This window comes from Rhea americana, unplaced genomic scaffold (genome assembly GCF_003343005.1).
Source record: "Rhea americana isolate MKP2758 unplaced genomic scaffold, rheAme1 scaffold_291, whole genome shotgun sequence".
Taxonomy (NCBI): domain Eukaryota; kingdom Metazoa; phylum Chordata; class Aves; order Rheiformes; family Rheidae; genus Rhea; species Rhea americana.
The window spans coordinates 481,448-507,129 of record NW_028186414.1 but is presented as its reverse complement, the minus strand read 5'-3'; the positions used below and the strand labels follow the sequence as shown (position 1 = coordinate 507,129).

At 36.2% G+C, this 25,682-nt stretch overlaps 1 protein-coding gene across 2 annotated transcripts in view; it reads right to left on the bottom strand.

Annotated features, from left to right (window-relative positions):
• Positions 1–22,150, bottom strand: part of SEPTIN7 (septin 7) — a 70,703-nt gene extending 48,553 nt beyond the window's left edge. For both annotated transcript variants that reach the window (XM_085309137.1, XM_085309138.1), the window contains exons 1-2: positions 22,124–22,150; positions 14,290–14,392 (exon numbers count right to left, since the gene is read on the bottom strand). In XM_085309137.1, coding sequence (XP_085165263.1) covers positions 14,290–14,392; positions 22,124–22,135 — 115 coding nt within the window. In that variant the 5' untranslated portion in view covers positions 22,136–22,150. The remainder of the gene's footprint in view (positions 1–14,289; positions 14,393–22,123) is intronic.
• Positions 22,151–25,682: the final 3,532 nt, after the last annotated feature.

Here is a 25,682-nt window from a genome sequence, read left to right as displayed (position 1 = left end):
GAAAACGCATTTAGCACTTTKGGATCATACGGGAGGAAACTTAATGTAATCTCTGTCCTCATACCTCTAAACAGGAAAGATGGTCCAGTGAGTAGCAAACACTCGTATCTGTCACACATCATTATGCACCACAAGATCTCACATTATAAGACTTCTTAAGAAGTCAACATACTTGAGAATCTTTTTGTATGAAAGTTTTATGTAAAATTATAAATAAAATAGCAATATTAAAACAAGTCACCAACGTGGTTTTGTAATTGTCCTTAATTTTTCTTTTACTTGCTTCTTTCTAAAGTCACTATTCAAGTCAAAGCACAGACCAAATACTATTTTAGATCCAGTGAATTTAACAGAGCAATATCACTGTTGAACAAACACTGTTTCATAAATCCTCAAACAGAAAGTGCCAAGAAAAATATTCATGTAGTAAGTCAGAAACTCTACTAATCCATACTATTCACAGCACACACAAATAGTATTTAGTTCTGATTTATGACCAATGCTAACTACTAATTAGCAGGCTTAGAACTGAGATATTAAGAAGTCTGTTCTGAAGGGCAAGCCAAAATAGTTTCAACACGTTTGAGCAGTCAGGTCACAGTTACAATGCACAAAATCACATACTGCCAAAAAAGAATACAGATATTAAATACAGAGATAGTAAAAGATCACCACCAAAAACTCCTCAAAAAAACACAGCCTTTCAAAAGCAGGATAAAGCACCAAAACTTAAATGCAAGTTAAAAAGATAGTATTTTACTGTATTTTAGTAAATGCGGTACTTTGTTGGGAACTTATTAAAAAAAAAAAAAAATCCAAGTTTCCTTGCTACTTTGTAAGATACTACAAAAATTGCCAAAATACACAACCATAATTTCCATACCCATCTTTTGTTTATGAAAGAGTATACTCTCCATTTTCATATACTGAAGGCCTCTACAACTCTAGAGTGACATTAAGTCTCTCAAGGTAGCTGAAGAAGGCAAAGGGCTTGGGAATCACTTCAGTATCACATCCCAGTACTCTTCTCAGCGATACTGGGCTCTGAAAAGAAAACCAGTATGTTCTGCTGTTCTGGACATAGTTGATTTACTATGATCTATCATTTTAAACAGAGACTTCAGATTTATCTGTTATGTCAAACACTCAAAAAAAAAAAATCCCAGTTTCTCAACAAGTCACAAGGCAAAAACAAGAAAAAAAAAACTTCAAAATGACAATATCCAGTTCATCCATAGTATGATTTAAAGTGGATGGAGTATCATGCCTCTGCAAGTATTAATTTTGTACTTACCCTTTAAGTTGCCAGTCTTTGTTAGATATGAGTCACATAAGACAAGTTRGAAAAAAGAGAGCTACTCACAGGATTACAGAATTTACATAGCAATACTTTGACTAGAGAAAGGGTGAGTCCAAAACAACATTTAAGACTTCAAGAGGAAACACCCAGTGAGCTAATACATAGGACAGCAAAGGAGAAACCTCTGATCAAAGAGTTAAGGACAAGAATATAGGCATATAAAAAGGTATCCATGATACAATATTCAGATCAATCCCAAAAGCTTAAGTAGAACATCAGCAAAGGATCTTATCCTCAAAAGGACATCTGTGCACAACATCTTAGGGACAGTACTTACAGACTCAGGACAGACAACATTCTCACGTAACAGTTTATTTACAGAGCAGATCTGTTAAGTATGAAATGATTTATCCTGATCTTCTAAGAAAATATTGTATAACGCCACCACTTCGCTCAACTGAGTGATTCCAGTGTGTCTTGTCCTCTATTTGCAAGGACTTCAGTCCACTCAAAGAGAGGTCACAAACAGCTTTGATATTTAGGAATTTTGAAAAGTACAGAAATCCTGGCAGTAAAGTAGCATGCTGTCTGAGAACCTCTCATGGCAGGCAGAGAGGCTGAACAGAAATTGTCCTTTGTTAGCAGATAGGACTGAGAGTTCCTTTCCTGGGAGCCACAGCTCCTTGCTGTCCCAYTTTACCGTATCACCCGCCAGTCAAAGGCTTCACTTCCTCAGCTGCGCTCAACATTGTATCAACCAAATCGTGCTGACTGAAAGGGCAGCACACAGCAGGAATACCTGTCCCAGTCAATTCTATTAAAAAAAATTCTAATCCATGTGAAGTCAATTACTAATTATCTTCACAAATCCAAATTGACTATATTATTTTAAAACAAAGTGGTAAAAACAAGTTTCCTTTATCTTCTGGTTTGTCATCCCTTCCAGTATATTCTCATCTTAACACCAAGCATACTAGGTTCTTACTTTCATCCAGAAGAGCTTCTAGACCTTTAACCTTCACTCGCTTCTACAGGYGGGTAAATTTGAAGCTGTATGTATGTTCTGACACACGCAGTTACTTTGTTAGAACACATGAAAAGAGCTAAAGGTGCTTCTGAACAGTAAATAATAGAAAGCCTTCCGGAAAGGGTCCACAGCACATCAACACAAAAGCTAATATATAAGAAAMAAGACCTACAATTTAAAGGGCAAGAAATGATGCTAAATATACTCAGTACTAGTGCTACAACATAGCATCTTGAACAAAACAGGCAAAAATGCATGTGAAGATAGGGTCCTTGCACTTCCATTCTCAGAGACATTACAACATAATCAAGGCATAAGATAAAAATATGTATCTATACATAAACATCAACAGAAACAACATTCTTCTAGTTATAGTACTGTTTTCTCAACTGGACAATAARAAGATTTCAGAATTGCTTATTTATGCTACGCTTTAAGCAATCTCACTTAAGAGCTTCACAATACACCAAGGAAAGCCCTATCATAATGCTTCAGCCATACAATATCTGGATTCATATAGAAAGCCAAAAGGAAAAAAAATCTGACACAGAAAATTAAGGCTACAGTTCAATGGAAGCAAAAGAAGCTGTGTATTCAAGTATCTTCATAACAAATATAAATAAGAATAAATTGATAACACTTATTGACGCATTTAAGACATATGAACAACACTGTAAATGCTAGCAAATACACCAAAAATATCACTTGAAAGAACACATTTTCAAAACTGGACATTTCATTGCAAAATTCACAGAAGAGAAAATACATAGCAGTCTCAGCTGATCTAAATTTAGCATGTACATCCAACCCCCTATAAAAGGCACCACAGTCTGCAGTTTTTCTAACTGTGTCAGAGTTAATTTTCTACCTTTTCTGTAGAGTTTAAAGTGCTGGGGGCTCTTAAACTCTTAACATTTGGTAAGAGCTAGTCTCACGTGTAATCAAAAGCAGGTTGATGGCTGATGTTGTGCATATGTCTATGAAGAAAACTAAAAAGAGAATTTTAGAACATGTAACACTTTTCCTAGAAACGACAGGCTCGCTTCTAGTACACCTGCAAAGGTCTGGCTGTCAATAGCAGACTGTTAGCAAGTCTGCTAACTAATTTGGTCTACAAAAGACTAAATGAAAACTGACACCACACTTATTGATCAGATAGCAAAGGTGGTTCTGGAGAACTAAAGTTTTGCAGCCAAGGATATGGATGAGAAATGCAACTTCAGTCTTCCTTGGAAAGATGAATGGATTTCTTGAGGGGGAACATTGCATGAAGGACAGAGAACAAACAGCACAGAAAGCAAAGTATGAAATCTCTGCCCCGAAAGTGCTAAGACTGGAAGATTATACAACAAGGGAATGCAAAAACTGTAGTCAGTAAAGATACATTACTTAAAAGTTACTGCTGTAGTCTTAGTGCTTACTTTTCAAGTCAGCAAGTTTAGGATAATCTAACCATAGAAAGATCTACCCAAACTAGACCACTTACAAACAAGCAGTCAAGGGAAGACCACTACTACCTCATCTTTAGCAAAGTGGGTTTTTTTTTAATTTCTAATAAACCATTYGTTTTAAATATGAATCCTATTCAACATTTATGAAACTGATTTTTTTTATTTTTAAAGCAGACAGCAGCAGCCATTTAAGGAGACTATTAAATAAGCAGTGTTGACAAACAATGTTACTTGAATACAGGGAAGGGTTTCTTTCTATCTACCACCAGCTCATTTTACTTACTAGTTATGAGGAAACCTTTATTGCCCTGTTTTCCAGTGGCATAAAAATGGATTCTATTAAATATCAGTTCAAAAACACTAAAGAAATGAGTAAAATTGTTGATTATCTTGTTAACTGTAAGATCTTTTCTTTAATAGTGCATTAAAAAGATATATATTGACAAAGTTATTCTTGTTTAACATATCCAAATTAGTGCCATTGAAATAAGAATTGCTGTTACACGCAATTTAATTGAACTCTAGCTTCCATTTGAAACAATCCTGCCTAATCTTTAGTTAAAAAATAATTCAAGTTAATGAGAAGCTGAACCAAAGAATTTCAGTCAGTAAAAATCAATYTCTAAGACAAAATGGTCTAATATCACCTGATTAGCTACCTCCAAAGCATGTCAGGACACAAATTTAGCCAGATAAACTCTAAAGGATTTTAGAGTCATGAAGATTTTGGAGTCATTTCAACCATGAACAACTTCTACCATCTCCACGAGATCTACTTTTGGTTCAAATTGTACAAAAGCATTTAGTTCATTATTTTTAGGACAATATAAAAAAGCCTAAATGGTCAAATGTAAAAGCTGAACATTAAAGACTTCCACACAATATCTTATGCACATAATGCATAAGATCTAGGCTCTGTCTGTCTCTGAAACTGGTCAGACTACAAAGTAAGCATCACAAACTGATCTGACATTGAGATTATTTGACAAATGTTTCTAACTAGACTGAAGAAACAGGTCTAGGCCCCATTTTGTGTATTTCTAGCCTTCAGTTGTGCTGCTTCTCATTCTAAGAAAGCCTAATAGCTTAATTCACTCAAGCCATAGGCTATTTCCACCCTCCTGGATAAGGCCCATGAAAAGCACTTGTCTAGTCTTCGCAGCAGAAGTTTCATTAACAGAGGTACCTGAACAATACAAATTGCATCAGCTTTGATACACCAGCAGTTTTGTTATAAGTTGTCCACTTAATTTCCGGCTCAAAGCCTTATCAAGGAGTCAGCSAAGCTTCAACAATACAAAACCAAAATTGCTTGCGAAATCAGGTTTTTTTGGAGGATCCTGACTTCCTTTCTTCTAGCTTAGTAGAAAGAAGGAACTATGTTGAATGACATCATTACATATTTAATATAGCTTATACACACATCTTGTCAGAAAGGTAGCAGCATTTCAAGATAGGGTTTAAGAGCTCTTACATTTGTATTCTGGGTATTTGTAACAAAACTACATATAGTGAAAAGTTGGCATGGCAAGTTGGGGATGACAACAATCCAAACAGAAAAACAAACAAAGAAGGTTACTGTATAACACCTAACGTGTCAGCAATTGTGCTCAAAAGTTCAACATCCAGGCCTCAAATAAAATGGTTGCATAAAACAGCCACACTACAATCATACAAACATTGGAAACTAAGTTTAGCAGCTTCAAATGGATTCACAGTGAGGACCTGTACTGGTTAGTGCTAAGTCAGATGGAGGGAAGAGTTGAATCAGAGAAGTCGCATTTAATGGGTCACTGTGGCTTTACTACAATGGGAAGTTAAGCCCACAAACACTCTCTATCCAAAAAAACATCACTTTAGTTACAAGATTAAGCTATTCATTCATAAAATTGTTAGCATTTCCTGATACAACAAGCAGGAGTAACATTTTCAGCTAACAGCAAGACACAAACTATTTTCAACTTGAATACATTTATCTATACAAAAACTAACTTCTGGCTCTTGAAAGCTTATTGCAGGAAAATGAGTAATTCAGATCCTGAAATTTGGCAAAATGTAACCAAAGAAGAAATATCTGTACAGTAGGGAGAGAAGCAAARCTATTAAAGCACACAAATCTAGTTAAGAATAAATCAACACAACTTTGAATCTCCCTCCAGACCGGAGGCAAAGGCGGCCACAGGAGCAGCCCAGCTGTAAATCAGCATCTGATTATGCAGGCTAAGGAATGACAGACAGCAGAGGTGATCATGACTGCATGACTTCCTCACATGTCATTACTTACAACGCTACAACATTAGGTCATATCATACCAATGCACCACCAAAGGCAAGGACAACCTGCTGACTTTTGGTGGTAGGGTCAAACAGCTGTCCACCAGCTTATAAACAATGTAAGGAGCAAACATGCCGATTAAGTATCTCCTTTAAAATGTGTTTAAATTAATGCATTAAAACACCATTATATCTCAGGATCTGCAATAACGACTAGAACACCAGTGATGACCTATTCTTACTCTATCAAAAAAATCCAACTTCATTTCAGTTAAATTGTTATCTACAAACCTGTCACCAGAAATTGAATCTGGTCTTYTCCTGTTGGTGACCGTAATTAACAGAAGTAAAGAAAGATATGAAATACTAAGAGAGTAACTGCATGCATGCATGTGTCTGTGTGAAACATGGAAGGACAGTCTTTCATTGAATTAAAAYGAAAAGCTGCTAAGCTAACCTAATAAAAACAGGTTAGAGAAAAATACTTATGTGAAAACACGGTACAAGTTACAGCTGGCATGAAGATGGCTAAAATCATTAAAGGGTTAATTATACAGACAAACATTGCAAAACTCCACAATACTTGGGAAAAGACAGTGAAGATGAYACCTACACAATGCAGAGTATTAATATCTCAGGTTTTTTGACTGAAATTTGCTTAATCCAAATATCCTTTAGAGATCCAATTTTAAATACAGATAGCTGTGAAACAATTCATACCATTTGTCACAAGACAGACAAGAAAGTGATACATAAAATGGACAAGAGAAAATGTTTCTAATCAAATTATCACTTGCTTAAGGAAACAAAAAACAAATAGKTTTTAAGAAGCATTTTGCCAACTTGTGAGTTCATATGCACACACATGGAAGTCCCTCCATCAAAACTATTGCTAGGAAAGAAAAATAATTATAAATAAAAATCATGTTTTAACTGAAATAATTCAATAAACAGTTCAAGTTGATTATAACCACTAAAGCCTTTAAAATCTTTCCTTAATTCTCAAAACAATATTTTTATATACTAATATTTTGTACTTCAAGTTAGTTGTCAGAACTCAAATAGCTGTGCATTTTATGCCTGGAAGTAAACTACTGAATAAGCCTAAGTGAGGTATCAGGAAGAGACACCATACTGAAGTTTGCCTTCATATAATCTAATCAATAAGCCYGGCATCCAAAGAGTTGATCTATCTCCCTCTCTCTCAAAGGCTATTTGTAGGCTACTCAGTGAGCACTGCAAACCCACCTACTGCTGTAAATTGGTAACAATGAAAAACTGACAATTGAAGAGTGATCATTACAATGCAAGTGTAAAATGATTTTTTCTTTTTTTTCTGGTATTAGAATCTCTAATCATCCCTCAGTGTAAATTTGAGCAACAGTACAGTGAGCAAGGGAAATGTTTAAAAGGAGTTTAAAAAAATAAGATGGAAAACAATGGTTTTTTTCACCTTAAATGACTAAAAAAAAAAAAAAACCATTCTAAGTTAGAAAAAACTTGAGCGCACATTCAAAGAGCTATAGTTTCTAGACTATAAATTTATTCAAACAGTAAATTAATTGCCTTTCAGTGATACTAAGTTTCAACTCCAACATCAATGTAAATTAGTTTCTCTTCCTGGATCAGCTTTTGGACTTTGGGCAGTTTTTCCCCCAAATTAGGGAACAAAGGAAAATACCACAAGGAGGCAAGAGGAGTAAGTATCCTGCAAACCTCTGGGTTTCCCTGCATTAAAAATAAAAAATTAAAAAAGGCTATCTGTTTAAAGCCAAGTTAACATGAGTCTATAATGCAAAATTTCACCTAGAAGTAACCCAGTGGAAAAGCATGCAATACCAACTAATAGCTCATGATTTAGATTATTGATTTTTCAAATCYTGAATAGCTGTCCAACTTTTCCACAGACAGGTCTTCAGAATTTTTCTATTTTGCCTTTTCAAAAGACCTTAATCAATATCCTTCCATGAACAGGATTGATATGATATAGGTCAGAAATTACTTCACCAATAAAAATTATTCTAGAGGAACCTTTCATCTCTGTGAATATTGTGGCTCTATTTTGAGTTCTACCAATTTTCTCTGTCCCTTTCATTTTTCATCTCTGCCAATTCTCCTGCATTCAACATATTTTGCTTCTGTCTTATCAGTTATGTATAAGTTAATATTTATTAAGCTAACAATTTTAATGCTCTGTAGAGATCATCACTGGAACATGCTGTATCCACAGAACCAGTACCTGAAGTGTTTTTTTTTTTTTAAGGTTGCAAAATTCTTCAAAGAACCTTTCTTATTTCTCTACTTTGTTGACACCTCCTAATCTTGTGAAAGAAACACTTGTAACTTAAAATCTTAATTTTGTATTCAGTTTCCTCAGGGAACCACCTCTGCAATTTTCTATTACTACCATTAAAAAAAAAAAAAAAAAAAAAAGGGGGTGCTAAAAAACCATGTGAACCCGAACAAGTATTTTTCTTTACAGGAAGGACACCCTGGAAGCTGAAAGGCTGTGGTCTGACCCCGGGCGAGCCAACTGGCACAGCAGTACTGGACAGTCAGCTATCATGCAAGTAGCTCAAAATGAGCTACAGTCAAGGTAATAGAGGAAAAAGTATCAAGCTTTTAGAGGATTGAAGAAAAYTAGAGGAAACGGTGTCAAGCTTTTAGAAGATATGAGGAAATTAGCGGAATTGAGGTACTCTGAGGAAGTAAAGCTACAGGGAAAAGCGGAGTAGGGAGACAGGATAGAGGCAAAGGCTTTGCTGGTTCCTCTCCTTAGGAAGCTTTTGTTTCCTAGTTATGAACACCAGTGAATACCCCYGACTGAAAGAAAAGCTCAATACCTGAATAATGAAATAACATTGCCTAGAGAAGCTAAGAATTGACTGCAAAGGTCAGAACATACTTTTTTTCTCTACAAAGTTTGAAGTGTGTTTTAATTTAAGCTTTATTTGTACTGCAGCAGAGCCTGGAGACCTTGAAGATAAGGGCTGAGGTAGGCACTGAATATTCTGCAGTGGTTTCTCCACTAATACTAATAAGCCAAATATAAAGGACATATCAAAGGACAAACATATACTTGGATATTGTGAGAGTAAGGGCAGTACAGAAATCTTAAGAGGAGTACCGACTTTTCAAACCACAGCAGGTCCGCAAAGACTGGGAACATCCCAAACACTATCCACTAATTGCACTGTCTGTCTACAGGTTATTTTACACATAATTATAACTCTATCCTGCCTTATATGCTTAATGGTTTTGTTCCTGTCTTTAAAATGCAGTTATGTGGGAAGGGAAGGAAAAAAAAAAAAAAAAAAAGCCCACCCTATTATACTAGGAAGGGGGGAAAAAAAGTCAGCATTAGTATCTGAGACTGGTGATACACTTGTTGGCTACTACTTAAACAAACTGAACCAGACAGTGAACAAATTGAGGATAATTCTAATAAGATCATGATCAATCACTGGAAGATACTAACAGTAAGCCAATCTAAACTTTCTTCTGTGACCAATAAAGCTATTTTAAAATCACTATGTTATTTTTCTTTAAAGTAGCTTTCACTCCAAGTCTTGCAAAAAATACAGCCCCTTCCTTTGTGTCCAGGCCAAAAATTCATGCTTAAACCAAAGCATTTGAGTGTGTGCACATAATTACAAATGAAACACAGTATCACAGTTYTGTATGACATTTGCCTTTAAGCTGTGATCTACAGGTGACCTACAAGGCTAAAGTAACATTTAGAAAACATAACACTACGACATTAGAGGTTTCAACACAGCTTTCAGAATCAGACTGAGCTACCAAGCAGTTGGTCAAGAAATCGCAACCACATAGAAAGGACCTCTGGAAGGCCACTTGACTGTAAGGATGCTGCACTTCAAGTCAGAAGATTTAAAAACAAACAAACAAACATAACAGTCCAACTTCTTATAAGGTTCATGAAGCTTGTAAGCATCTTAAAGCATACAGATCTATGCAAACCTACCCCAAATAACTATTCTTAAGCAGGTAGAGTCTACAGAGAAAAACAATTAAGAGTTATGACTCTGCATCTACTTCTGATTTGGATAAAATCAACTGTTACCAATATTAATTTCAGTAGAACAACAGAAGAGGAATTTCCTGATTCAGCGTGAAAAGTAACTGCATTTTTCCCATGTCTTATTACACTACAACTAAAACAAGAAAAAACACATCAATACTTATATCAATGTAACGTATTAATATACAGATATAACTACTATATCATAATTAGCGTTTCCTCTAACCATAAGCTACCAATCGTGACAGTATTACTTTTGGAAGTTTGCTTTTCTTAAGTTTTACTTAGGCAAGCAGTTTCCTCCAAAAAAAAAAAAACCCTATACAACAGAGAAATACGGAGACTGCTTTTGATTTTAAACAGAYGAAATATTTACATTGGATTCTCAAGAGTTCTAACAAGCATCTTATACTTGAAGAAATTACACAAGATTACAAAGAAAATAACTGACAGAGTTGAACCTCTCCYCACCTCCTCCACTGGCAAGCCTTAAATATTTGAGATGCACAATTAGCTGCTTTAGAATGGTATTTAAACCTCTTCTTTTGAAAGCGTCAAGAATCAAACTCAGCTTAAGGTCAAGTTTACAGTGATTTATATCTTATCTCCAGAGGAGCCACTTGCTAGTTTTTATTCTACAAAACCAATTTTCAAAACCAATGTGATTTAACTGCAACTATAATTAGCCTTTCAGAATAGGACTAATGTTGAATTTATGGTCCCATCAAGATTTAAAACACCAAACAATGTCCAAATTACAGCTGATCAAGTCAGAAAACAAAAGGCTTCTCAGTCTTCATTTTCTTARGAAGTTTAAAAATACTACAAAAGGAAACAATACAATTTAGAAAAAAATGCAAGTACAGATGGTTAATGAGTTGTTTGAAATGTTTACTATGGCCATCGGTATAGGAAACTCAGCTTCTGCCGAGATCAACTTTTTAATGATTCATAGAACATTAAATATGAAAAAGATATTTTAACACCAACTGATGCTTTTAACTATACGTGTATTTTACAGACACTTTACCCTTTAGTTAGAATTAATGTAACACTAGAACWCTTAGCAATTGGTAACTGTATTTACCAAAAAGGTTTCATTACCAATATAAACCTTGAATGAACTGATCTTACTGGGTCTGCTGCCCAAAGATCAAGTTACAGGACAGTAATCTGCTGAAATACAGCAACATCCAAAGCTACATCCCCAACCAACTTGGATCAGATCCATTACAGAGCACCTAGTTCCTGAATCTAGTCTTATAAGCTATACTCTAGGCTATCCAAAAATTAYTAGGCCTTATGGACAGACAGTTTTGAAAACACTCTCCAATTTCTCTTGCACAATATAAGCACAGGAAGCCAAGTGATTTCACTACATACCACCATGGACAGTCACATCTTCTGCAGGATGAAAACAATAATTTGGCAGCTTGAGGAACATGCATCTTGCATGAAAATTTTAGATAACAGTCTAAAATTGATTTCCCTCTAAAAATTCTTGCCAGAAAAAAAAATGGATTTTGTTGGATGCTGTACTTTATATTTACTTAGTGACAAAGGGTGAAATACCATACGTAGTTCCACTGAGAAATGAATTGTTTCTACAAGTCAGTACGGTTGCACAACTACACTGGCAAGTCACCCAGAACACTGATTCAGTGACTCGTTATATTAAACGTTAAGGCAGAATCCAGTTATCTTACTCTACAAATCTATTAAAGTTTAAACGATAATTCCAAAGTAACTGGATAACAATTTTAGAAGAAATATATTAGCTGCAATGTCAAGCCTCACAAACATCTGAAAAAAGTCAGACATGGAAATCATAGAACCCAAATATGATCTGTTTTCTTCCTTGTATCTGTTTAGCCGTCACATGCATTTCTTCTTATTTTTCACTTCAGAACAAATGGATAACATAGTGACATTGAAGTATCTATAAATAAAGCACAGCCAGCAGGCCAGAAATTGTGCAGTCTACAGTAAGGAGGCGGCGATGCAAACAYGATTTTCAGTAGTTGAAAGAAAATAATATTTTGTATTATTTTAATACAATACATACAGTATTCTTACTCAGCCAGCAGAGACCATATGCAGATTAGYCCTATATTCTAATACTTCTAATTCCTAATTGGCAATAATGAATAATTCCCTTTACGATTACAGAACCATATTGTAGCATCAACTAAAGAGCTCAATTCAAGTCAGCACACACTACCACAAAGCATGAATACAGCAACTTATAAGTACATTCCTAAAAATCTAATTGCATATCACAGTTTGGCATTCAGCAATAAAGAGTGTTCAGTAATAAACTGTTTTATCTTATTATTTAAAATAGGTGTCTCTTATCAAGGCATACTATTGTCAGATGCATCACTTTGAAGTTTCAGAACAAAATTATTTTTTCTAGAGGTGTTAAACACACACTTTCAAGCACTCTGAGAAGGTGAATTGTTTTCTATTAACTAAAACAAAACAGAAAAGTGAACAATGTACTTGGCCACATGAGCATGTATCCTGTAATTGTCATGATTGATTTTTATACCTAGAAGTGTTCACATTGTCAAAGACAAATACATAACACTCCTACACTTCAAGAAAGTGTTTGTGGATGGGAGAGAGAAGCAGGGAGAGAAGGGGTAAGAAATTGTTAATTTAGAAAATAGTTTTCTGTAGAACATTACTGACAATTCCCTCYGTAAATTTCCTGACAAGGCCATAAATAACACTTACAAATGAAATAAAGTCTAAGTAGAAAACGAGGTACTAAAAATAGAACCAGTACTAAAGTTTTCTGATCAATATCTTATTTTCTGTCTAACTTTAGACCAACTTTTCTTCTTAAGAGCCACTATTTTCTAGAGTTCACCCAAGTGCAATTACATTAGACTGTATTACAGATGAGTAAGACAACTATGGTAACATTATACACTTTCTACAGTTCTAAAACTGCATCTGCTCTTTGTGTCTTAACTAACTTAACTTAAAGTGCAAGTTATACTCCATTCTGGTAAAATACTAAATCTGTTTTCATCTTTTTTCAGTTACAAAATTATACAGACCATTCCCTYTCTCCCTCCTCCTCTTTTCTCCTCCTTTGTGGATAGCAGAAATCAAAATTTTATTAAAGCCTAAAGAGAGTTTTGCAACAAATAATGAATTATGTACTTGAATGCTCAAATATAAAGGAACTTCCAGAAAACCTTCAAACTTTATAATTTTTCTTGATTGCACAATGAGTTAGTATTTTAATTATCTACCAAGTGTTTTTACCATTTTGAACCTAGATTTTTAACTCTATCAATAGTACTACTGTGTAACTGACTACATGGACATAATGAYTGCACAGAACATGAATGTTATTGATGATAAAACATCAAAGCATTATCTGTCCAAACTACATACATACTGATACAGTAATACGTACTTTTATGATTTTAAATTCACTATCCCCAGAGTTTAAGATGCTTTAACTGTCTGACCATCATATATGCTTACCACAAAAGTACTTAAGTAAAAAAGGAAAATCTGATGCCCGAGCAAGACAGATAATAAACTGGGAATATGTAGCACACACAATGAAGTGTTATGAGCAGCATTATTCATCCATACTAACTGTAGTTTCAAATTCTCTGTAGTCCATATGAAGCTCAATGTTTACATTTGGTTTTCTTTGCAACCATACAAACTAGAAAGGTTTGTTTAAATTAAAGCTTTSACTTTGTAGCACAGTTTTGTGGCCACGGAAATGCAGGATATGCAGGATCATAATGAACTGGTGATGTGCAAGGAAAGATTAACTTTACTTTTGGGTCCTGGACTGCCCTGTTGTGCTTGCAATAGTAGAAGTAATTCAGATTTTTTTTTTTTATTATTTTAATGAAAATCTGAGTGCAAACTACTACTACTATGTCATATTAGTTTTCACTTTTCAGCCTAGATCTACATCAATCTTTTTTTTCCCTAGGCTATATGAGCTATACAGTTGTTATTCTCCTCCTCCTCCTTGTCCACTTACATAACAGATCATGTGCTGTTTTTAAACATTCAGGACTTAAAATTCTAGAAAACATGGGTCTTTCCCTGCTAATAAGATCATACAATATTTACATCATCATTGTGAATTGTAAAAACTACTTCAAAATACTTCCATTGTTCACAATTCAAAATGAACAAAGAAAATAACTTACCTACTACCATGAGTGTGAACTCAAATCCTCTCTTCACAGACTTCCTGTATACTTGATTTGGAAGATTTGCAAACCCCACATATCCTTCAAGGTTCTTCTGTTGCTAAATCAGAAAATATTTGGGAAAAAAGATTAACGGAAAAGATGGTAACTTTCCTTCGCTTGTATTCATTTTTGGTTTATTTATCGTGTACTTTGACTTCAGCAAGGCTTTTGACACCGTCTCCCATAACATCCTCGTAGATAAGCTCAGGAAGTGWGGGTTAGAYGAGTGGACAGTGAGGTSGATTGAGAACTGGCTGAAAGGCAGAGCTCRGAGGGTCGTCATCAGTGGCACAGACTCTAGTTGGAGGCCTGTGGCTAGTGAAGGCCCCCAGGGCTCAGGACTGGCTCCCATCCTGCTCAACTTCTTCATCAATGACCTGGGTGAGGGGACAGAGTGCCTCCTCAGCAAGTTTCCTGAGGATACCAAGCTGGGAGGAGAGGCTGACACACCAGAGGRCTGTGCTGCCATTCAGAGAGACCTGGACAGGCTGGAGAGCTGGGCAGAGAGGAACCTCCTGAGGTTCAACRAGGGCAAGTGCAGAGTCCTGCACCTAGGGAAAAATAACCGTAGGCACCAGGACAAGCTTGGGGCTGACCTTCTGGAGAGCAGCTCTGCAGAGAAGGACCTGGGAGTGCTGGTGGATGACAAGGTGACTATGAGCCAGCAGTTTTCCCTTGTGGCCAGGAAGGCCAATGGTCTCCTTGGGTGCATTAGGAAGAGTGTTGCCAGCAGGTGGAGGGAGGTGATCCTGCCCCTCTCCTCAGCCCTGGGGAGGCCTCATCTCGAGTACTGCGTCCAGTTCTGGGCTCCCCAGTACAAGAGAGACAYGGAGCTACTRCAGAGAGGTAGCCCCAGCGTAGAGCTACCAAGATGATCAGAGGGCTGGAGCACCTGCCCTCTGAGGAACAGCTGTGAGAGCTGGGCCTCTTCAGCCTGGGGAAGAGAAGGCTGAGGGGGGATCTTATCAATGTGTACAAGTACCTGAAGGGAGGGTGCCAAGGGGATGGTGACAAACTCTTTTCAGTTGCCCCGTGTGACAGGACAAGAGGCAATGGGCAGAAATTGAACCACAGGAAGTTCCCCCTGACCATGAGGGAGAATTTCTTCCCTGTGAGAGTGACGGAGCACTGGACCAGGTTGTCCAGAGAGGCTGTGGAGTCTCCTTCTCTGGAGATCTTCAAGGCCCGCCTGGATGYAGCCCTSTCTRACATGCTGTAGGTGCCCCTGCTTGGGCAGGAGGTTGGACTAGACGATCTCCAGAGGTCCCTTCCAACCTTACTGATTCTACAATTCTATGATTTTAAGTGTTAACTTATGTTAACTCTTGTTAACTAACGTAAGGATGCTTACATTTACAAAAAGATGYGCTCTCTCCCTCCTTTCAACACCTTAAATTGCCTATATCAAATGCAATATAACGAACTGCAGCAACAAATAAGAAAAAAGGCRGGTTTTTTTTGACTGGCTAGCCAAAAGTCTGGCACAGAAGGTTAGCTATGCTAACAGTATTTTGTGTAGGTACAATTACCATATTATACCACAACAGTGTAAAAGTGCAAACAGATTAAAACAATCAACTTCTTTCCAAYATCTATCTGAAGCTCACGCAAGTAGTATCAGTGTAGCTTCCCATTACTCCCTTACAGGGCCTTACTTGACTCCCTCTTCCTCTAGGGTCGCACAAACAGAGGCCTTTAGTAAGCCCTTCATGGTAAATCTACACCTAGACCTATGCTAATGTAGCGTGCATTTCAACAAACCCTTCACAAAGACAAAACTTCAGCTACTTGAATCAGTTATTCAAAAATTTCCTACTGTGGAAAGAGCTGAGAAGTTTGGACATTAGCCATAGTTACCACATTCCATTTTTCCTTCTCCTCACATTAACAAAAATGTTGACAGTGCTTAAAATGCCTCTCTCTCTCCACACTGTATCTTGCAATCCTGCAGAGATCAGCCATGCTACTTCTTAACTATTCCTCTAGTAGAATCCTGGAAATACATTTAAGGTCACAGCAGGTCTGAGGATCTTCCTATGAGATGAGGCAGCCTAGTTCCATCTTTTATAGAAGCTGAAAACGCTTTTGAGACAAGTGGTTGTACAGTGAAATCAGCACAAGGTACTATTTCACATGGAGCAAAGACTTCAGCCTGTAAAACAGCAGTTCTTATATCTATCCAAAGATGAGAGGGTGTTTTTCAAAACTACTCCAATTTCAGAGCTAAGCAAGCTATGCTTTTACACAGAGCTGAAGGATAAAGTTTGAACTCCTCTCTCTAAGATTATCTTCAAGAGGATGGAGGGATTTTTTGGTGTGTGTGTTGGGGGAGGGGGGAAATAAAGTGTTCAGCTAGGATTGGTTAACAGATGGAAAAACATACTGGACTACTCCCAATCTTTCCAAAGCACACGAAGTTCATCTTCAGTGCTGGCAATGTTGAGAGCTACTARTTTGTCTGCAGCACTTAAGAGAATTCCAGTTAAGAGATTTAAAAGGGAATAATCTCTCAACATTTTTCAGTTAGCGATCTTCATTTCTGGATCCATCTCCTTTCAGAAAAAGGGAGACAGTTGTTCCTGTCAAATTATCCTACAAGCACTACTGCCTCAGAATTTCTGTGTATGGGCTAGAGTATGACCGATTTAAAAACATGTCAGTCATATTAAGTTTATTTGGATTCTTTTTCTAAATATTTCTATACAGAATAAGCATTACAGTAATGACTCTTACAGTTTTAAGAAATCTTTTCTTAAAAATTTAAGATTTGAAGCAAACAATCCTTTTAAAGCATTGAATACAAGAGTAGCCAACTTCTTTGTCGTCCTAATCAATTGACTCTGTGCTTTAAGTCACATAACTGATTTCTCCATTTAGCAAGCCATTATTCTTAAGCAAGGCTATACCACTTTAAGTGCATTAAAGAGGTCATCACTTGACTTAAATCTGAACAGTTCAAATTTAGCAAGACTACTTTGAAAAGAAAGATTTAATCCTACTGCAAATTCAGCTTTCATTTAATGATAATACACTGCCTTTATTCTTCTTCAAGTTTAAAAAGACAGTATCACTTAATTCATTAATTCATATAAAGAGTAAAAGAGGAACATCTAGTGTTAGCCAGCTAAAGCTGTGCACAGTAGAACAAATGTTAATCCTCCTCCAGAAGTATGAATGCTTGCCTTGCATCATCAAGAAAACCTCTTATTCTCAGATGCTTTTTGTTTCAATTCAGGCTTAGGTATAGCAATAGTCCCATCTGAAAGGCTTCAGAAGATTTAGAATGTCAGCTAGGAATTTAGAAAGCCCAAAAAGTCTGTTTTACTTTTCCAATCTATTACTACAATTATGTGCAATTAATACARTCAGTCACATTCTAAAATCCTGAACATGAGCCAACACTTTAGGCAGATTACCTGACATGCAAGCAGGTGCTCTTCAAGCTATTAAACTGTTCCTCAACAGGGCAAATCTTTCACACATATTAAGTGCTATTAATTTTATCAGGTATAAAATAGCTGTCCAAATTCAGATACTCTTTACAGTTCTACTTGTCAACCAACTGCATCTTAATACCTACATGCCTTTTAAAGTATCTCATGTTCACTAGAAACAGCTAACCCCCCTCATTAGTTCTAGGTAATACTTTTGCTTAAAAGATTGTTTTGAAATGTAATTGTTGTTTCAATTATTTTTCTTTTTCTTCCCCTCCCCTTTACACATACTTCACATTTAGGATAGTTTACTACTAAGAACCTAAAAAAAAATGTTGACTATGAAATGTTAACTGAGACAACAACTTTTTTTATTTGTTAAGTAGGTCTACAACATATTCACATCTATAATTTGATTTATGTTAATGAACTGTAGATGTTACTAATCAGAAAGGTGTATAAAGTGTCATACTTGGCATCAGTGCTGTATTTAACATTAGCATTTATGCTCTACCAGCAAGAAACAGCCTTTTTAAAAACTGAAATCAGTTATTAGATGGAGATTCCTGGTATTCTAACACTGACTGAAATGGAAACTTCTGGCGTACTGATCTTGAAAAGGTCAAATTTTTTCACGAACTTCCTACTTCTAAATAAATGATGTGAATTAGGAATTAAGTCTCTTAAAATCCTACAATGGACTTTAAAAATTACTAATTACTTTTTCTTTTGAAGTATWGGCTTCTACTCTACAGATCATTGTGCCAGGTAAGAAATGATGTTTCTAATACTTAAAAATAGCTTTTCCTTGATTTTTACCCCCGCCTGACACCTAAGCTCAGTTGCAGTTCGGCTACCAAAACATTAATGTTTCTTTTCGTCCCACAGTAATTGTAGTATGGCTATAAAGAAATAATACTTACAGCTACTTTGTAAACAACATATTTCCATCATTTCCAGTGTTGAACACATGGGTAGAAAATATCCAAAAGCAGTCCAGTAAAGACGATGAATTTGAACCATTGCAGCAATGAATCCACGCAGGTTCASCAACAATTCACAAAGAAAAGGGGAGGCAGTGAGGAGAGAAAAAGAGAGAAAAGAAAAGTTACTTACATTGATCAACAACATCACCCACAGTATTTTTAATCCAGTATGATTAATATATAGTGGCTAATGCAACTTTGATTTATTCTGTCTTATACATGACAGTCATTAAATGGCATGAAGGTTATAGAGTATCATCATGAAATGAAGCTAATACAAACAGTTATTCAGTACTTTTTTTCATTCTAGCTGTTCAATGAGCTTTTGTTTACCATTTGTTTACTGCCCAAATCTGTAATATGTTTAAAGGTATTTATTTTCTTCTGAGGTGTTCATGAGAATATGTAATCTCATTCCACCACACTACTGCATATATTCTTATTTTACAGTGGAAAAGGCACAAAAATGAAAGATCTCATCACTGTTACTGTCTCCCAGAAGATCTTATATTTCTGTATCACTTCATACATTCAATGAACAGTGCTAATTCATTTCACTTGCAAAACTGAGAATTAAAGCACTGTTGCAAATTTTAGCATAGCTGTCTTAGTTGAATAACCAGAAAATAAAAAACAAATTAGGGGACACAAGGTAAGTGTCTGTTCAGCATTATCTAAGTCTGTGGATGACAAGGGACCCACAACTAGCTCTCCAACATGGCATGTACACACTTTAACCACAAAACCATATCACAAAGACCCTTTAAACTCATTTCTCACTGCAAATCATCAAATCATCCAACACAAGGATTTTGCTATACCAATTATCAAAAAAAAAAAACAAAAAAAACAAAAAAACAAACAAACCAAAAAAACACCATACACTCAACATCAAGTTCTAAGCCAGCAGTCAAGGGTGTTTCTGAGCCCTTGTACCAGATCTTTCAATAATTCCCATACTCCCAGACAGCCTTCACCTTTTTTTTTTCTTACAAAATAAAGAAAAAGAAAAGAAAAGGAAAAAATTTACACTATCATGGAAAACTACAGTTCAAATCAACAATGAGATACTCTTCTCCTTTACTAATTAGTAGGATATAAGACTTCTCTTTGCACAACTCTTCTTATTTCATATTAGTACCCAGAGCCATAACAATCCAGCATATTTGGTACTTAGCTGCTGCATGCCTCTGAGGAGATGAAAAAGTAAAGCACTGCAGATCAGTTCCAGTCCCCTTCTCTTTGCCCTGCTGAAGCAAGGAGGCAGCACTAAATGCTCCATATAGCTGTGGGAAGGAGGCCAGATGCATATGCAGCAGAACTGCTGTAAACTGTACAGGTTGGGATACAAACTATTACTGCAGATGCCACAGCAGTATGAATGGCCAGAGATTTTGATATCAAGTACATTATGCACTACAATATTATTGTCATTTAGCACACTGCAGGAACAAGGTAGTGTTGTCAAGTATCAGTTCACCTGGTACAGAGCAGGGCTTACATCCCCCATGGAAACCAGTGGTTGAACAGCCATTATCCAGTAAGGACAGCCACACAGGTCAGAAGGTCCTGCCTTCAACAAGGGCCAAGAGCATATATCTAAGGGAATATATAAAATTGAGCAACCAGGCAGTAGTACTCTCGTAGCATCTTCTAAGACGGGAGTATTTTTGCACTTAAAACAGTATTTGATTAATTCTTCTTCCRCGAACTTGTATACTCTCTCCTTAGTGCAATGTAAATTCAGTATCCACAAAAAGCCTTTGGCAAGGACTCCCTCCAATTACCTACACACTGTTAAAAGAAGGAGTTTCACATTTCAAAATCACCACCTGTTAGCTTAATTGGTGCATGGCATGACCTGTGTTGGAAAACAGGCTTAAGTGTGGCACACTTCATTGCCAAGAAGCCACTGAATGCCTCTGATCACCCCTTTTTGCCCTTCTGCAAACCTTCTCTAGTTCTATAATCTTCTGGAGATGGAAGGTTAAAAACTACCCACAGTATTCACAAGATCCATGGATCTAGATAGTAGCATCATGTTGTTATTTCTTGTCTCCAGCTCCTTTCTTAGTAATTCCTAAAAAACAATCTGTTTTTCTGACCACTATTGAGTACTGAGTTTCCATGGAAYTATACCACAGGCCTCTGATCTTGTTCCTGAGCTGTAACAGAATTTCACAGCTTATTAGTATATAGAATTAGAGCAGCCCCTTACACTACCACGTATGTATCACTTTACATTCATCTACACTGCATCTGAACCATCATTTTGAATTAGACTTCTAATGTTTTTTCTACAAGTCCTCACAGTTGTCCATCATCTCTACAACTCTGAATAACTTGGCACAAATAACTGGAAGTCATACAAGCAATTATAATTCTGGCATTAGCTGACTTCTTTTGCATCCACTTTGTTCACTCAATGTTATTTTAATATAGGCATCCCCCAAGCAAAATGTCAAATCTCACATAAACCAGCAGCAGAGCTGGTACTTTAGATCCATCATCTGAACTGATTACTAAAAGCCAACAGCAAGCTGCTATACCTATGCAAATGAGTGAAAGAAAGGAGGCACTATCAATGAATTGCCAAGAAATTTTTAGGAAGAATATTGACATTCAGAAATCTTCATTTTCTAGTGTTTCATCAAGTCCGTCTGCTACTTCTGCTGCTAGTGCCAGTGCTGTCCAGTCACTGTAACTTACAGCTTTTTTATTCGTCTACGCCAACTGTGTCCACGAATAATAAATCTAAATCATATATAAACCTAAATCATTTAGGTCAAAAGATGACTGTTTCTGGCATCAAGTCCACCACTTGAGAATCAGCAGATGCTAACAGCAGGAGATGCAACTCCAAGACAGTTTCCCCACAAAAAAAACTAAAATAATTTTATAGCTCTCCTGCATGAAACCTGAGAGCTCAGCTCACAGCCTACATTGCAAAGCGCACCACCTGGTAGTAACCAGCAGTTTGTTATGAGATGTTATGGAAACTTTTCAAGGATTTATGACTTAGGCAAATTAGAGGCAAGTATTCCTGAAGACCATTGAAGAGGGAAAAAAAAACAAAACAAAACAAAAAAAAAGACAAAACAGAAAAACCCTTTTGAGAACAGATATGTCACTGTCCACTGCAAACAAAGTTTCTCCTTCAAAYAGAGGTTTTGGAGCTTCCTAGCCAAATTTATTCTAAAAATAAGGAACACAATGCATTTTTCCCTRGTCTCATTCTAGGTTCCATTATTTCAAAAATTCTTGAGAAGCATTAGAGCTTAACTAAGACTGCTGAAAACTGATACCACTATAAGCAACATAAAACAGTCTTAGAAAGAACAGTTACTCTATTAGGCATATGATAGCAACGGTACCTGTCATTAGCAGCGCAAACAAAAGCTCATCATTTTCTTGCACATGTTTGGGAACAGGAAGCACATTCTGAACATGATGCTTTTTCCAAAGTTTACATTGTCACACAGTCAATTTGTTCTTTTAAGATATCTAGATACATAAATACATAAAACATACAGCTATTACATATCCTCATCTTGTCCTGTCACATTCTAGAAGCAGACAGCAACTGCATGTTTTGCARTTGAGAGGTTTTGTTACTATGTTCTTAAAACAGGAGCCTTATATAGCCCTATTTAGTATAACAATGCTGCTACAAGCCTTGAGATCTTTCTAAAGTACATCGATTTTTTTTAAAACAAACACTGATATACTCCATCGATAGTTAAAAAGCGTGGACATAACAGTACGAAAGGGAAATCTATCAGTTCTAAATGTTACAATTAAACTTATGCCAAACATCTACAAACAAGTTTGTCCTTCCACTATTCAAAATAAAGTAAAAACATCTGCTGAGTCAATAAGGTCTATTTTATTCTGTATGGCTGAAGTCTAGCATTGCTGGAAAGGAAATTTGATTCTCATAAATAGGCGTCAACTGCAGACAGCAGAAGTCCATTAAAAGCTTTCCTTTAGAGCAAGAGAACTTGTCTTGCAAGCGAGAATTTAAGGTCTTACTTATACTGGAAAAAATTAAAACAATTCTCAGAAAAAATCCACTCCCGTCCAACAAAATTTTTTTCGGTTTGCAACCATTATTAAGAAATTAGGATCTCTTTCAGTCTCTAGGAGTAAGCTGATTAAGCCAATAATCAATAACTTCGATCCAATGAACGCATCAACCCTACTCTTCATTAAAATCTCCCTGGGTATGGTGACTGAGTAGTATCAGCCTAGAGTTAGCTTTAGATACTCTCTCTCTCTCCTCCTGTGCCAGACAATATCATCTATGGTTTATTAGCTGATAKTGCTGAAACACCTGTAACTTTTAAGAGTGAGAGGATTCTGCCAGAAGGATCTGGCACTGCAAAAGATCAGAAAGAGCAGACAGTATAATCTATCTGTTGAGCTATGGGGCAGTCTGTCCATAAGGAAAATTGAAAAGTCTGAAGAAAAACTAAGGGAATGTAACAGGCAAACCGATAAACTTCTGTTTGCCCGTTAAAACAAACAAGAAATCCTGTCAGCCTTAGAAGCCCACATACCATATCTAAGTGCATTCACGAGCAAAGTATAAACAAAATGGGGTAGCTGGAATGAATACAGACAGTGCTATAACGCTTGGAATTGCCAAATAAGTGCAAGAAATCAGACAATACAGAAAAACAAAGTCATGTAAATATTTAGAAAAATAAAACCAATGATAGATTGGTGAAAAAAAGAATGTTGCCAAACCACAGAAAACCAGCCTGTAAAACTACAGAGTACAAAATTAAAATAAGTTCTTCTACACCTGATGATTCCATGCACTACTCAGGCCAGCCACCCATACCGACAGTTTTCATGCAATAYTTCATCCTTCACCAGAATTAGCTAGGCAGAAGCAGCTCCTTGAAGAAAAAGCAAGCTTTTTCTGAGAGTGTTTTTAGTAATACTTAATTTAAYTTAAGAATCTGAAAGTATAAAGAAACTGACAAACTCAAAGGCATTTGGCTATTAGTTAGCAGATACTGTAAAACATTCACACACACTGAAGCATTGAAAAATCACTGGTATCAGCAACAGATTTAGATAGTACACAGATGTCAGTATAGTTTTAAGCTTCTTGCTTTTGATGTCCATTTTTCCACTTTTTCCTGCAAGCAGACTAAGGTCTTTGTTTTTTTAAAAAAAACAGAATATTGACACACAAAACACCACAGAACAGCAACTTGCATCTAGAATTAAGAATAACTAAAATGACAATTCTAAATTACATTTGACAATAAAGCATCAGATTGTCTTCTGCTCCATAAGCAGAGTAATCAAAAAAAAAAAAAAGGGCAAGAAAAGGACACAGAAGACAGGGAAGCCTAAAGAAAAGGACCATCAAAAGGGGAACCAGCAGGAGGAGTAACAGTGGCAGACCAAGCATCAAATCACATGTCACATGGTATATCTACCACCACCATTTTATCCTTCCTTCCTTCCCCTCAGCTGTGCTATCACTGAATCATTACTCTGATGCAAACACTGACCCAAGGATTGAAGATGAAAGATGTAAAAGAATACTTTGAAACAAATATCTATGAATGATGCTTCTGCCTAAGAACTCCATTAAAAAAAATTTGTATTCAGCTTCATATTTGCCATTTCTGTCACGTATTTAGTGCATGCAAGTTTCTCAAAGAAGAGATGTAAATCAAAAAATTAAAAAAAAAAAAGTGGGAACTTTCAGGCAGTTTTACCTCACACTACTTTTCAACTCCTCAAACCCATAATTTAGTTGATTTCATATTAGAATCCTTTTTAAGGAAACAAATTCTCCACAGAGTTAGTATTTCAACTTGAAGACCATTTCAAAAGTCTTGCTTGGCCCTGGAAACATAGGGGAAAGATGCAACAAATCATAGTGTTACCCTTCAGAAATACATTATGGTACCATAACATATACAAAATTGTATCAGTTGTTCCTTCATCATTTACTTTTAATGCAAGTCACCACTGAACATTTTTTCAGTTCCTTAGGTTCATGTATGCCAAGTAATACCACATTTACTTCTAAATTTGCATACAGATTGATTAGTTAACAAAGACTCAGCAGATGGTGGTAAGTTTGATTTACAGGTTTAGACTTAAAAAAAAAAAAAAAAAAAAAGAAAGAAAGAAAAGAAAAGAAAAGAAAAAGAAAAAGAAAAAAGAAAAATCATTTCCCTCCCTCGCCCCAGGTCTCTGGGTAGAGTAGCAGCAACAGCAAGGATGAGTTACAGCTGCCTAAACACAGGAGCGAATTTTTCAAGAGTAATAGATTCCTGTAATCTAACTGCTAATATCTGGACTGAGATATTTAGAGAAAGGCATTTGCAGGTGTGCACACTGTGCTCACTTCTGTTCTAAGCCTTGTATACACAAAAACGTAAACTGACTAGTGGTGTACCCCATTCACCTWACCAAGAAGCTATAAAGTTGATATATAAAAGACAGTATTGTTGCATTCTCTGTTCTAATTGACTGCTATCAGATCTATTGCAAGTTCTTGGACATGTAGCTGCAGAAAAGCTATTTAGAGTTCAAAAGTATGCCACTATCTTCAAAATACTCTCTRAAATACGTTCCCTTAAAACTAGGAGGAGAAGCTACAATAGCTCACCTCTAGCATTTTTATTAACATGAAAAATTCTCATTTAAACTAGCTTGGAAGAGCAGGTTTCACATACACACACACAAATCTACTTTACATTTCTGCATGGTGGATACAATTTGTTCCCATGTGGAAGCCATCTGCTTTTCTGTATTTTCTCTTGTTTTCCTATACTGGTTTCTATACTGAATATCTCAAGTCTGACTTACAGAAGCCATCAGCACTTTAGGTTTCACCAGCAAAGTCACTTTTGAGATAAAGCTGTCTAAGAGACGTGTCCCTGTCACTTTTCCT